The sequence below is a fragment of the Habropoda laboriosa genome, unplaced genomic scaffold (assembly GCF_001263275.1).
Source record: "Habropoda laboriosa isolate 0110345459 unplaced genomic scaffold, ASM126327v1 scaffold176, whole genome shotgun sequence".
Lineage (NCBI taxonomy): Eukaryota > Metazoa > Arthropoda > Insecta > Hymenoptera > Apidae > Habropoda > Habropoda laboriosa.
The window spans coordinates 1,290,495-1,305,891 of record NW_017100321.1 but is presented as its reverse complement, the minus strand read 5'-3'; the positions used below and the strand labels follow the sequence as shown (position 1 = coordinate 1,305,891).

Below are 15,397 nucleotides of genomic sequence, written 5' to 3'. Positions count from 1 at the left end.
ACGTTAGAACAAAGATCGGAACGTCTGACGCGTCTCTTTTCACTTTAACTTTTCAAAATTTTCTCCTAAAATGTTTCTTCTACTTTTTTATTCGCCGATTGCTTTCACTCGTACTCGTCGTAATTAACCCCTTGTCTCGTAACAACGAGTCGGACTCGTTGCGCAGATTCTATTTGGTCAAGATGCAGAAACGGTAATATCGTCGGCAAATGTTAGCTCTAATTTTATATTAAACGTCGCTAACCTTTGGAAAGAACTAAATACAGCAGTAGGTACCGAAACAGTACTAAAACCGACGCTTGAAATGCGCAGTCGGTAAAACGAACGGCAAGTCAAGGGGTTAAATGCGAACAAAGTTTAGAAGGTAAAAAGATATTGAAACTTTTGACATACAAAACTTACTGCCAGCGAGGGTAGCGGAGGGCTCGGCCTAGGCTGCACCAAGTCTACAGGTTGAAGGGTTTGCTGCTGGGCTTGCTGAGGACTTCCGGTTTTACGTAGGCTGAGATTCTCTGGCGCCGGCGTGTCCTCCCTTTGAGGAGTCAATGCCGGCGTTAACGGTGGCGTATGCGTCGGACTTTGCGAACCTGGTTCCGGACTTCCTTCCTCGGAGTCGTTCAGGCTGCTGGACCGTTTCCTCGTTGCCTCGTTCTCCGTCATTCCGATCGACGTTGGAGCTGCTATTTTGCAACGACAGATTTCGACAGATTATAGATACACTATCGGCCAAAAATTTGGAATCACCTGGCAATTTACATACATTAATATTGAATCCGCTATTAATTCCTTATTGATTTGAAATTGATGTTGCGGAGATCAGTAGCACTTCACCTCGTTTCAATTGATTTGAACGATAACAAATTCGTTAAGAAATTATTATAAATGCTAACTTTTTTTTTAAGAATTTTGGTGCAACTTGTAATGCATAGTGATTCGAAACGTTTGGCCGGTAGTGTATATTCGCAGTCGCGCGAGGCAATATGAAATAGTTGACAGAGGGGAAACCGGAACACTGGTAGTGGAAGTCGCGAAGCGACAGCGGGGAAGAAGTTGCCCGAGCCTGAGTAAATTTTCGAAACGCCTATACGCGGCGATAATAGCGAAAGGGTTGTGTGGCAAGCATTTGCCGCGCGGGCGACCAACACGGTTTGTGACAAAGGTATAGCATAGGTATTTTTGAGGAAACCGTTTTAGCCCTTTCGCTACGAGCGGTTTCTCCGGGGCGACACTCCCGCTGAACGAGCCGCCGTGCCAAAAGCACGGCTTTTTTTTTTTGCAAAACAAAATACTGATGCTACATGTCCAGAGTAAGACACTCGATGTGCAATAACTCCAATCGCTCGTCGTATGTACAATACGCGGCATCTTATGCAGAGCGACTATAGTCGCCCGTAGCATGTCAGTGGCATCTTATGGAGAGCGACTATAGTCGCCCGTGGCATGTCAGTGGCATCTTATGGAGAGCGACTATAGTCGCCCGTAGTAACGAAAGGGTTAGTCTGTTCAATGTTTAGTAAATCTAACAATGCATGTTTTCGTAGAAACTTTCATCAACGGTCTCAATAGCAATTTGCCGTGTCATAAACCAAGGATTGCCGCGTACGGGTCCAGAGGCCCAAGCCGCATGTCTCAAGTACCGGACCTGGAGGAAAATCCGTCGCGTTGCCAAATGCGCTGCAGCGGATAATACGCCCCCAGCATAATTCGCGGCGGTCCTGGAAAAAGCGCGCCAAGGGCGCAAAGGACTAGCGGCGGGTTAAAGACGAAATTCCTGATTGGGATTCCTGATAACTCGCGAGCTGACTGGAAAGCAGTCAGTCGACAGTCAAGTGTGAACCTCGCGAGCCACCTATTCAATAAAGATTTTAAAAGAACTTACTGTGTGGGTACCGAGCAACCCAGTTACACGAACAATCCTCGATCCATTAAAACCCTTACAGTTGAATACCCAGGAAGAAGCAGTTTTTTTCTTTTTTTTTTAAATTTTCCTCAAAATCTATCTCGTCTATCTCTTTGTCATTGGACCGAAGAAAATTGCTCTATTTCAAACGGTCCCGACAACACGGCGAACACCGTGGCTCGAGAGTGTAACGTACAGGGAGGAGGCAACGGAGTCTTACCCAATGGACGGTCAGCAAGAAGTTCTCCGCCGGAGTCGGAGTCACGGTCGTCTTCGTTACCGGTGTCGCTCGTGGAAAGCATTGTTCCCGTAGTGCTCTCAGAGATTCTCGACCTCTTTGTGCCTGGAACAAAAACAGGGGCGTATCGTTCGCTTGCGGGATGAAATGAAAAAAAAAGAAGAGGAGAAAAAGGAAAGAATAATAATAAAAAAAAAAAAAAAAGGAAGGAAGAAAGAAACGAAAAGAAAGGAGAGGAAAAACGCGCGTATTAACACGGCACAATGCCAAATGAAATTCTCCAGCGAGCAAACACTTTACATTGTTCTACGACGCACGCCGAATTGACTCTTGCAGATCCTTGACACCCTTGAAAAAAACGTTTGTGCATCTTTTATTGTGAGCGCAAACACAAGCGTATTTACCACCCGCTGGCTATTCGCTTGGGACCGTTTCGAATTTCGATTTGTGTAACGATTCACTTGCCTCCTCTGTGTGTACGTGTGTGCGACAGTAGTGGTGAATAATGAATTGATATCGGTGATCGATGATTAGGTGGAAGAGAAGCGGACAATTCTAATTGGGTCACGCGGTAAGTTCGAATTTTATAGCGAAATGTAGATCAATATTTCGAGCGTATACGAGTAGGTACCTTTGAATTTTATCGAAAGTAAAGGAAAAAGTAAATATCTTCTTCTCAGTTTCTCTGTTTCTTCCGTGATAGAGCGATATTTTTGAATTTTTCAACTTCTCTTTGGTTTCCCATTGAAATATTTCCTCACTTTCGAGACGAACTCTCGTGGGATTGGCTGATATTTTACAATAACAGCAGTTTACTTCGGTAATTAGGTAAAGACGTGACTTTATATTTTGGGAAAAATATCGAAGCTAACGAAAATGTAGTCTTTTTTACGTTCAAGGTGATTTCGAGACCGTAGAAGCATAGTTCGTTGAATGTTTCGCAAAATTCTCGGTATAATGTAGATACTACCTCCGTAGAGGAAAGTTAGAAATGAATTCTAACTATCTTCTCCGCGAAAGGTCCCACGACACCTCCGAGCGAGGACGCATCGCGGGGGTGAGGCCCTCGGATAGGCTGAGGACATTTTTCGATAGCGGTGGGAAAGGGTGGCTGGCAAAAACTATTGGTTAAAATCATAGGTGGGAAAACTACACGAAAATGCCACCCCCCAGACCATAGGTCACTCAAAGGTACCTACCCTTGAGTGACGCACGCGTGAATTCCTCGTGCCTCGAACAGTGACCGTAGCAGACAATAACGTTAAGACGCGCTTCGGCTCTGGTGACCATATGGATGCAAAAAATGTACAAATTAAAAGGGCGAACATTCCAAGTCGAAAATAAGGTAATAAAGGTGAAAGCAAGTTCTTAGATTGAAAGACTACGAATGCCGTGATGTCATAAAATCACTGCTGCTACGAAACGAACGTCTGGAAACGTGCTAATCCCAATGACTTAACAGAAGCCAAAAAGAATTTATTGAAAAACGTATGTAATATTCGGTATTGAATGTGTGTTTAAGCATGCAAGCAAAGCTAACGATAAGTAATAAAATGACATTAATAAGTAACGAAAAATAAGTAAATGAACACGTATTTATATTCCGTTCTTCAGTATCTGTCCAAAAAATAAACGGCGGTCCCAATTAACCGGAATCGACTGTATATTATTTTGAAAATTTATCAACGTCGAAGCGAAGTTGTTCGTTTCGCCTCTCCGTATAATCAGTATGCCTACCTAAATACTATACTTTGCTCGCGGTTCAATATGCTTATGCATACACGCGGAAGAGTAGTGGCAGCAGAGTTATTGGAAAAACATGGAGACTTGAACGCGGTCAGTTTTAGCCCTTTAAGATTTCTTCGATCGTCGTTACCAGGCCGCTCGAAACTTGTATTTCTACGGGGACGATTGGGTTCAAGGGAAAAACCGGGAAAACTGCGATCAGACTCTTTCTCTCTCGTTTATTTCTTGCCCCGACGGTCGTTACGGACCTCGTTACCGCGAATGTTAGGAACAAGTATTGGAAACTATTATCCACGACCTTCGACAAGACTTTTTCTCCTTTTCTTCGCTTTTTCTTCTTTCGATCGTTTCTCTTTTCTCGCGCGATAAAACGAACGGAAAACCGGTCCGTTGTTTTCACGAGCAATTAAAGGCGATACCTCGAGTGGGGACGTTTTAATTTTACGCGAAAGCTTGTGAAATTGCTTCGATAAACTTGCACGATCGGATTTTTTTCAGATATCTTTCTTGTAATTTGTCATTGTGGACATTTCGAAGAATCCTTTTCCCACTAAGTTTCGTTGCATTTTCAACCGACTGAAAGCAGAGAAATCAAAGGTGCTCGCAGTTCAGTTAGGCTTGTGATGAAAATTTGAAACATACGTTTTGTAGATCTATGTGAATTATATACGTGCTGAAAATTTCATCGAAATCGGTTAACGTTGTTACGAGCTACAAACGGTTAAAGATTGTGAAAATCGCACTATTCCACGCCTCTAACTGATAAATCTTTCGACGCCTGTCGCTTGTTCCTCCATCTACTGACTTCGATGAAATTTTCAGCGTGTGTATAATTCACGTGGATCTGCAAAACTTATCTTTTAAATTTTCATTACGAGCTCAAATAAAAAAGTTGTAAAACGTGACCTTTACAATTTTCTCCGCGATTCCCACAAACTGTAATTTTTTCCAAATTTTTTGCACACGTCGTCTAGTAAACTAATTTTTCTAACTTCTCAAAAAAAAACTAAAGTCGTTTGGCCCAATTTAAAAAAAAGTTATTCCGTTTTATAGGGTGTCATGTACGCGAACTAGCGCATCAATTCGCTGAATCCCATAAACAGAAGCTAGTCAATCACCCAACGAGCTAGTTACTTCTCTCATCAATAATGAACGGGAAATCGGAAAACTCGAAAGAACGAAACCGTGAGACCTTTCTAATTGACAATCACGCACGACACACCAGATTACATCAAATCTGCTGGTTGGCCTAAAAAGAGGCCAGTTGTAGTGTGGTTGTATAACACTTGATAATAAGTTCAATAGCAATATATTTTATAACAATAACTATGAACACAGGTAAAAAAGAAATAATGATAATTTGATCAACGCTCTCTAAATATATCTCGCAATAAATTCTCACGTACTCACTGATATCAATAACAACGCGCTTCTACTGTTTTACTCTCTGTTTCCCTGTATGATCCGCTCATTTTCCAAATCTCGAGACGATTCGACAAACACACTATTTACCAATTACCATTATTAAACCAATTCCACATGTAGATGTATTATTATTATTAAAAAAAAAAAGAAGAAAAAATACCTTTTCTAACCGACTTCTCTCTCGCACTAATAAAATCGTTCGATTTTACCTAAAAATAATAATTGAAAAGGAGAAAGAAAGAAAGGAAAAGAAACCTATACAGTGTTCCCCTTGTGTTTCGACTTTCCCACAAGGGAAGGTTCACTAGGATACGTTCTACCGATCAGAAACCTTTAAAAACCATCGTCACAGACAACTACCCCGCGTGAATGGCGAAAAAGCAGCGATATTCTTTTCATTGAGCGCCGCTCGACGAACCCATCTGTTCACCCCCCGTTTGGCCCAGCTCCTTTCTTTTAATCCCTGTTTCATTAATAGTTCCCCGGTAATTCGAGCCCACTTCTGTTCCGTTCACCTCGAATTACCACCGTCGGATTCCACAGTAACTTCCGTCGAGGAGAGATTCCCCGAAAAAACGACCCGCGATCACTTTCTCTCCCCTGTTTCTCTCCATCGGCTGAGCACGCAGGCCGCCTCATTTTCTTCGTCTGTTACCGATTCGCCCGGAGAAGAGAAGCTTCCTTCTATTTTTCTTCAAATTTTCTTTCTCGCGACGACAGTTTCGAGACTTTCACAGCCTCGATTCACCGAATTATCGTATTTCGTTGGGTGTACAGACGAGTCACTTTTTTAAGGGGAAGTTGAAGGTTTATTTGAAGAGAGAGTGAAAAGAAAGAAGATTCCTTTTTACTGATTTTTACGGAAAATCGATTGATTTCGAAATCAGTCTTTTCACTGCTTAAATAAATTTCGGAATTTGTATATTTGATATTCTTTGTTTTGAAGAATTTGCTATTTTATTATTTCGAAGAATTTGATATTTACCTGCCGAGCATCGTAATGGATACTGAATTGAGATCAGAGCTGAAGATTTTTCTGGAAAAATCGCCAAAGACATGAAACGAGATTTGGAGGGAAGATTTCTGAACGTTCATAGATCGTATTAATTCACAGCTTAATCGAACAAACCGTAATGTCTACCGTAATGTTTTCGATTTGAAAATCTTTCTGTAATTTCACTTGTATTAAAACGATCCTTAAGTTACATCATTTAACAAATACAATCTGAACGAACAATCGGGGCAGCTGAAAGGGTGAAGACTTTGATGCGTAACCCTTCCCGATTCCTCTCATTTGGCCGTGCAATTTTCTCAATTTCACCCTCGTTCACTGTTAAATCATACGCTTTAATAAACTGTATACCCTGACATCGAACAAAAATTATACGCCTTAACAAATACAACGTTGAACGATCATCGAACAAGAGGAGAGTGGTACTATGTGTACGGACAGATGTTTTTCCCGGTAAAAATGACACCGCAACGAAGCGAAATAAAAAAAGAAGGAAACTCACTAATTCTCCGTTCTTCGTTTGCAATTTCACGATAAATCGAAGCGAACCAAAGGGGAAGAAAAGAAAGAATTTTCCATCGGACACATTCTGAATCGAGAGAGAGAGAGAAGGAAGAAATAAGGACCAGAGCTGTGTTCGATCTTCGAAATAATTGCTACAGGCCACCCACGCCACAAACTAAATAATACCGAACGTCAAGAGTGGCGTTATAACTGTACACGGAGGCGTATGTATGTATACGCACGTGCACGGCCATTGAGTCCTCGTGAATGCGTGAAAGAATCCAAAAGGGGGTGCGTTGCTCGTTGAAGAAAGTCTGCTGCGGCTGACCGCTCGTTAAAAAGTTTAACCGGCCGTTTATTAGCGGAACAGAGAGAGGGAGAGGGAGAGAGGCGAGAGAGAAAGTAAGAAGGGGGGTGAAGGAGAGAGATGAGGGTGCAGAAAAGGAGAGGAGAGAGAAGAGAAAGAAGAAGGTAAGGAGAGAAAGAGTGAGTGAAAAGCAGAAAGAGCGACAGGAGATACGGAGAGAAAGAAAGAAGGAGGGAATGGAGAGGAAGAGGGACGGGAGAGTGACAGGGGGGAGAAGAAAGAGAGAAAGAGAGGAAAATAGAAGGGGAGGATTGCAAGAAAAGAGAAAGAAAGATAGGAAAAGAGAACCAGGGAGAAGGAGAGAAAAAGAGGGAGAGATGATGAGAAGAGAAGAGAAAGAAAGGAGGAGAGAATGGAGAGGAAGAGGGAAGAAAGGGAGAGTGAGTGAGAAGCAAAAGGAGAGACCGGGAGAAGGAGAGGATTGTAAGAAGAGAGAAAAAGAGGGAGAGATGATAAGAAGAGAAGAGAAAGGCGAGACAGGAAGAAGAAAAAGAGCGAAAGACACTCCAAGGGAGGATTACAGGAGAGACCAGAGATGGAAGAAGGAGCGGGATTGAAAAAGGGGGGAAAGAATATATAGGGCGATGTAGGAAATGTAGCTTCCAGCCTGGCGTTCCGTTTCGACCACCTTCCCATTTCTCTTTTCCCTTCGGGCTCGCTCCTGTTATAGTAGGTACACGCGGGTTAATTCTTGACGCGCACGCTTTCGATAACAAGGTTCCTTCGAGTGGCCTCTCCGTGGCCCGGGGGTTCACCCTACTGCGCAACTATATCGAGTGTTCCGCTGTTTAACTTAATTGCTCCTAGCTGTTACTTCGCTGTTGCTCACTTTTCTCTCTCACAGGGTTGTTCTTCAAACCGAACAAGTAGGTATTATACATACAGTCACCTCGGAGAGTAAAGTTAACGATCTCCCTCGGAGCTGTTTGAATTTAGAAAGAGAAAAACCGACGAACGTCGTTTCTTCGTTAATTTGTTCAGATAAAATTAAATCACCGTTTTTACATTATTTATGTCGATGCTTAAAAATTACACAGGATTACATAGGATCGAATCGATCTGTAGAGATTTTTCATTCGTTCAGATTACTTTACCCTACCTACTCAATGGAAACGTCAATCTACATATTGTAAGGGATGGGCGGTTTTACAATTAAAAGGGGCGCGCGGACAACCAAACGCGACGACATGCTGATCCAATCTAATCATTAGCAACCGCCAAACAACGCTGCTCCTCTGTTAACAACTCGGACAGGCACACACATGCACACGGACAGACACACACTACACTTACAATATGTATCTCGTTGATTTATACTCGTCAGCCTGAAGAATTCAAAGAGTATTCGACGGGAACATCTTTCTTTCTTCTTCGAAACCCCTGCCTCTACTTATACGTAATATAGTCCTCTGGTAAATATCGCAGCTTCCCTTCGTTTCAAGGACGTGGCAAACATGCCACTTCGTTACGCCAATGCGAAGGATACACCAGGAACGAAGTCACCCCCGTGGCGTTTCACGGGGGTGAAAAATTCGTGCTCCGAACTGAAGGGTCACCGACGAACAATGATATTTTAATAACTGTCTCATAATCTAGCGGACCACGTGTTCAGAAAGGCGACTGGTTTCACCGTGGAATTTTCTATTTGGTCCCAGCCACCGGCTACATTAACACCCTGCCGCTCGGATATTGCATTCCTTTCCTCCCCCCTGACGATGGTGATCGTCATTAATACCATTTTGCAACGACGTCGGAATTCACGCCGTGTGCTCGATCGATTATATTACATAATTAATAGCTGTTCAAAGGCTTCCTTGAATTTTAAGGATTTTCGTCTCGCTCGCGAAGGTAATAAATGTCGTTGCAATTGTAGAAAATTCAAATTCCAATTCACCCGTGTTTCACGGTATTCGTATTCTTTTCTTCGAACGAAAATTAACAAAAATATACTAATTCCTAATAATTCTGCTCTTCTTCTTAGAATTTCTTGGTTCTCCATACAAGCAATTTCTACGATGTCAATGATTTCTCTAAACAAGAAAATTTAAAGTCGATTTTCTCGAAAACGAAACCTCGAATGAAAAAAAATGTGTTCCATATTTTCGACTTATTTTCTCATATAGAATCACCCCCTCCACGGTTGTACCATCAACACTAGGACACTCTGTATACAAGTCGCTAATTCTTCGAGAACCCTCGATCGAACGTAAGTTTCGTAAAATGAAAACTCGGGGATTACCCTTGCAAATATAGTCAAAGTGACGATACAATCTACCAAGAGGAAGAATCGTCCTCTGTCGAAATGAATTCACGTGTCTCCACCACGAGGAGAAATTCGCCATCCGAAACGGATTAGCACCTATCCAGGTAGCCATTCTAATCAACGAACCATGGGAGAGGTGTGAAAACTGAGAGGGTTGCGATAGGTTACGCCCAGAAACACGTCCGCGACAATCCCTTTGAAAAAAAAGAAAAAACGGAACACAGTATCACGTGTTCGAATCTTTTCTGGTTTCTCGTTTACCAAGCTTTCCCTCCCCAAGTATCAATGCCAGAGAGTCTTGTATTTCGAGAAGGGTGCGTTTGCAATTTATTGTAATCCCTCTCTCTCTCTCTCTGTTGCTTCGAACTATCTAACTTCTACGTGTCTCTGTGTGCCGAGCAGCGGCAAGGTGTAACATATCACCGGTTTTTTTTCGCGAGCGAGGAAGTTAATAAAACTGGTTTCAACGTGGAGAAAACTCGCGGGGCGTCTAAACCCTCTGTAACGCTAGAGGATTTATTACGAATTCGGGCATGAATGGAAGATCTCCTATGTACGGTAGAATCACGTTTGTGTAGATGCGCGCGTGTGTGCGTATATGTCATAGACACTCTACAGCGAAAGAGAAAATGGCGATCGTACCGCGACGGACTTCTTGTAAATTGAAAGGAATTTCTTTCGTATTGGATCAAGCTCTTCTTGTGAAATATGTAATTTCTTCGGTTTTCCGTATATATTAAACGGCTAAGTTTAGGTTAGGTTCTAACCTAAAAAAGTCGTCACCTTTTTTCTAAAAGAATCAATACGTCTTCAGAATGCTCCTTGATTTTTGAAATCTTTGAAGAAATCATTAATTTCTTATTACATTTACAATCAATCGTTTTTCGACTTTTCGTTACTTTCCGCCATCTTGAAAGGTTACCTCTCGAAATATTTTACTCCTCGTAACGACCCAAATGACGCACTTTTAACAGCGAAAGAGCTAAAATTCCGGTAAAACATACGACACATAATTTTCCAAAAAAAAAAAAAAAAAAAAAAGAAAGAAAGACGCGATCTCTCGAAGATGATTGACAATCGTTCGAGTAAGAAAAAGCTTGTATCGACGAAGGTTCGCGAGTCGTCAACGACGTCGACGACGACGCTCGTCGGCGTCGGGGCCTAAGCCTAATTTATAGGGATGTTTCGTGTCCTCCACAGTTGCCCTGCAGCCTGTGTCCTATTACTCCTATTCTCTATTATGCAGCGGCGCCGTAGGCCGGAAGCTCCCGATATCTATATGCCATTCTAAATTATTCGGCATTGTCCTCGCATGATTCCATTGTCCGCGTCTGTCTCCACCGTACGGCTGATACGCGCCGCGGCGCGGGTTTAGGGCGTAGACCTACAACAACGCGGACGTGTGCACACGTTCCAGCCCGTGGTGTATCTGCTTCGAGAGAGAGTGCGTCTTGTCATCGGTCAAGAGTGTGCGCCTACGGGGACTTGTACGCCAGAACGACGTCTAATTAATCGCCGTAAGAATCTGTATACACGCGCGTGTGTGTTATCGCGTACTACTGCGATCGTTGTATTTCGTGTAGAAATTCGTTTCTTTCCGACGGGATTCGCGTGAGCGATACGAAGACACGGAGTTTCTAACGTGACGATATTCGCAAGTTGCCACACAAATTGCAAAAAGGTTATCTCCTTTGGAATTTATGGCAATTTTTGGAAATAATGGAAATTATTTCGTTTTTTTTAAAAGGACACTTCGATTGTACGGAAAAAATCGGGAAGAATTCATTTTTACGCCTGATGTATCGCGTTCGTTGCGGTACAGGGTATGAAAACCACGTACCGTACTGTGTAACTCGTTTTTCGTTGCATATTAGCTACTTGTTAAGTTGATACTTGTCTTTTGTACGCTATTTCCACCTGGGCACAGATCCAATTTTTCTCGGGTAAAGTAAGAAAATATAGGGAGAGAATGTACGGGGCTTGTTTGTCCCGTATCGTCAAAGAGCTGCCGCAGTGAACGTGATTATACACTGCGGTTCGTAAGTATTTAGAACGCCTATTATGTTTTCGTACAGAGACAGTATTACGTGATTTAAGTTACATTCTTATCGTGAAAATTAGTATCGTGTGACAGTCAAAATGTACAGAGTGATTTTAGCAACTGGGTGAAGATACAACTCTGTTTCAAGCGAGGTTAGAAAAAGATCACAGAGGAAAACATTGTAAGATGCTGTTTAACCCTAGAGCGATCTCCGGGTCTTTTTGACCCACCGGTTTTTTATATTTTTAGTAATCAAGTTTACGTTCCTTAACATTGTTTTAAACGCTTATTGTCTAGGATCATATGTCGCGTTGGAAACAAATTATTACACATAAGGTCTTAGGTTCTTTTTCACCCAAAAGTCTTAAGCGTACAGTGAAAACGGAGATCGCTCTAGGGTTAACAAGCTCTGGTATTCTATGGCATAAGTGTACCTACTTTTCTTTTAAATGGAACTGTGTAATTTTTTTACATAAATTAACTCTTCGAGTGATTCCCCGGTTGCTCTAATAGAGGGGTCGGCAACCTCTCGGAGCCGAAGAGCCGTTTCAACGAAGTAACGTAGAAAAAATAAAATTTAGGGAGCCGCAATTTTAATTTAAGTTCAAATTTTTAATTTAAGAATCGCGTCGAAACATTTACTTCACCGACGCATTACAGTTATTTTTTGGGGGGGTAACTGTTGGTTCTGCGGTGGCAACAGCACATTTTTATTAAACATTTAAGAGCCGCAGGTTCCCGACCCCTGCTCTAATAGAATCACCCTATAATTTAACCCTTTGCAATCGAGTGGCGACAGAGAAGGGATGTTGAATAATTATCACTTGGTAAATAATTAATCAAGAGACAGAGTAGATCTATGGGTCTCCATAAATTTATTTATCATAGTGAAATAGAAAATACGTGGAATTGTTGGAATCCGGGGAGGAAAGTTGATATCGATTATATTTTAACAATGTAACTTTTATTTTAACGATGACACTTATACTCGCGGACTCCGAATTTACAAGGTACGAACTTCACGAAGGGAAGAGACGTTGTGGTTTTCTGCTGTGTACTAGATTGACAGCTCTTAACTATACTCGCTTGGTTTCTATAACGAAGGGACTTTTCGTGTGTACTTATAAGGAAGGGATTTGGGGGAGAAGGTGAACTTGGTTCTGGTGACGAATTGCTGGACAGGACTTGGACAGTCAGCGATCGATTAATAACTTGTTTTCCGGCGTTATGGGGTTAATCTTAAGAGTGACTCAATGTCAGTAGGCGGTTGGTTATCCAACAGAATACAGTAAATTCTCTACAAGAGTCAGTAAGTTTGGATTCTACAAGTGACAGTATAGATAGTCCTACGCCTAGGTCTGCGTTATTGCTGCGCCCATGATATCTCGATCGCAGTCAGGCTACGAGATTTCACGGCTCGACAAATCATAATAGAAAAATATAATTTCTTTAATTTTACTTTTTTTCATCTGGAATTTTTTTTAACATGTTGGTGAGATTTTTCTGATGAAAATGATATCAAACACGATATAATTTGAACAACATTTACTTATTAACACGTTCACTGTCACGCCAGACAGCAAAATTAAGAAAAATTTCGGGATAAAAAAACGTAAAATTAAAAAAGTTGGTATTTAAATCGCTTGGTTGCCTCGAAAACAATCTAACGTTAATACTTATTGAGTGATTAATTTAATTTCATAATATATCGCTTTAGCGAGCCAACGTTTGGTTGCCAATTGTTTATCACATAGAGTCGGCCTACCTCCACGTAAAAGAAAAAAAAAATGTAGGATCGATTCCACAAGTGTCAGTAAAATTTAGGGTCGATTCGACAAGGGTCAGTAAAATGTAGGGTCGGCCTACATCCACGTAAAAAAAAAAACAAAAAATGTAAAGTCGATTCCACAAGTGTCAGTAAAATGTAGAGTCGACAGCAGCAGAAAAGCTGCTAAACAATTAGAATTAAATGTAACGATAGAAATTATTGCAATAATGCGTAATGCAATTGAGAAATTGCAGAAAAGTCTGATACAAATGTTTGAAAAGTAAAATATATAAGATGAGATACAGTATCTTACCACGTAATGTAACTTTTTATTGTGTAACATATTAAAAACACTGTTTTTATGTCAGAAAATTGAAGAAATTCTTCTTTGTGTTTCGTAGGCAATTGATTGCTAATTTGCTATTGACAGATCGATGTTAAAATTTGATGTTAAATGGAACTTTCATATCTACCATAGAATCTGAATAACTTTTCAAAGTATTTTATTAAGAAACGCGCATATAGTGTTCAATTTTCTATCTTAGAATTAACTAACTTTATCTTACGAACTACTTAAAGTTCAAACTTTCAACTGTGTGTGAGAATCAGAGTGTCGACGGGTACGCGTAGTTCTTAGCTTGGTATCCTTTTGCAAAAGTGAGAATTTTCTTTGGAAAAGGATACCAATTACCAGGTCCCACCACGAGGAGGTGACTACGCAAGGGACCCGACAAAAACACATGCCCTACTGGCAGCTCTCTATCTTCACAGATACGCGATTCTCATTCGTAGCAAAGGAGATAAGACACTTTATCAAAAATTCGTGTTCTTAACATAAATTTTTAAGGAGTGTCTTATATTTTATTTGAAATTGCAACGCTAATCATTTTGTCATAGTTAATTTAAAGATTGGAAAAATTCAATGCTCTCCTTTGATAGGGTTTCAAAAAATTATAAATCGCGGTCAGATTGAATTCAGAGCGCAACGAGAAATTCGCTATCATTCTAAAGAACCAGCGAGCATACACGACGAATTTACTCGCGAGTATCGCGCGCTACTCGCGAGTGATTAAGTCGCGAATAAACTCGCAGGAACTGAGTGATCGAGAATTTAATGTTCTATGTTTCGAATCGACGATAGCAAAATGTAGAAAGCATTTTTAGTAATTAGCTACGAATGAGAAACGCGTATCACTGTAAGAGAGCGCGCACATTGTACTCGATACAATTTTTCTATCTTATAGTTACTTATTTTATTTTATGGACTACTTAAAAGTAAAACGCACGCATCCCACGACGTCCATCGGCGGATGAATAGAATTATTTTTTATTTTCTTAGGCTAATTTATTTTACCTTATCAACTACAATCCTTAAAATTAAAACTCACACACACGGTTCTTAACTTAGAACTTCGCTTACTTGCTAGTTTAATTTTGGAAAAGGAGAATTTTTAAGAAATGACGCGAATTGCCTAAGATTCACCACTAACAAGATTCGTCATTACGTCAAGAATCCTATTGATTTACTTGGATATTCCATAATTTCTTACTGAATATGTATTCGACAAAGGACGTCGAGGATTGGTATAGTTCCTGATTTTCTAATTGAACTAAAATTCGAAATAGTTGGTGGAAACTGTAGAAGCTTTATTATAAATTGGAATAGATCGATGGGCTATTGTGGAATAATAATTAGCAGTGACAATTGTTTGACACAGTTACCTATGGGTTACCACAGAATGTTCATTAAGCAAATCTCTCGCATCAATTATATATTTTCGTTTTGTAATTTTTCTAGCTAAAGGAATACTTGTAACTTCTGAAAATTAGTAAAAATTAAGAAATTAGAAATTTTGTAACTTCTGAAAATCAGTAAATTGGGTTATTCATTGCAAATAAATAAATTACGAGTGTATATTCTGGAAGAAAGTGGTAAAATTTCTGAACTGGAAATAATACATAATGAATATAAAAAGAAAAGAAAAAGGAAATATGCGACTCACCATTCACAGAACTCACAGCTGACCACTGCAACATGGACTTGGTTGCATCTCATCTTCCTCTCAGATCCATGGAGTCTGAAATTCCCTCAGTGAACCATTTGCATCCTCTAAGCCTTGAATTTTAGTTCCA

The 15,397-nt window shown here is 40.7% G+C and overlaps 1 protein-coding gene across 1 annotated transcript in view; it reads right to left on the bottom strand.

Annotated features, from left to right (window-relative positions):
- Positions 1 to 15,397, bottom strand: part of LOC108574330 (doublesex- and mab-3-related transcription factor A2) — a 39,446-nt gene that overhangs the window by 3,439 nt on the left and 20,610 nt on the right. Inside the window, exons 3-4 of the mRNA XM_017936901.1 lie at positions 2,121 to 2,243; positions 403 to 680 (exon numbers count right to left, since the gene is read on the bottom strand). Coding sequence (XP_017792390.1) covers positions 403 to 680; positions 2,121 to 2,243 — 401 coding nt within the window. The remainder of the gene's footprint in view (positions 1 to 402; positions 681 to 2,120; positions 2,244 to 15,397) is intronic.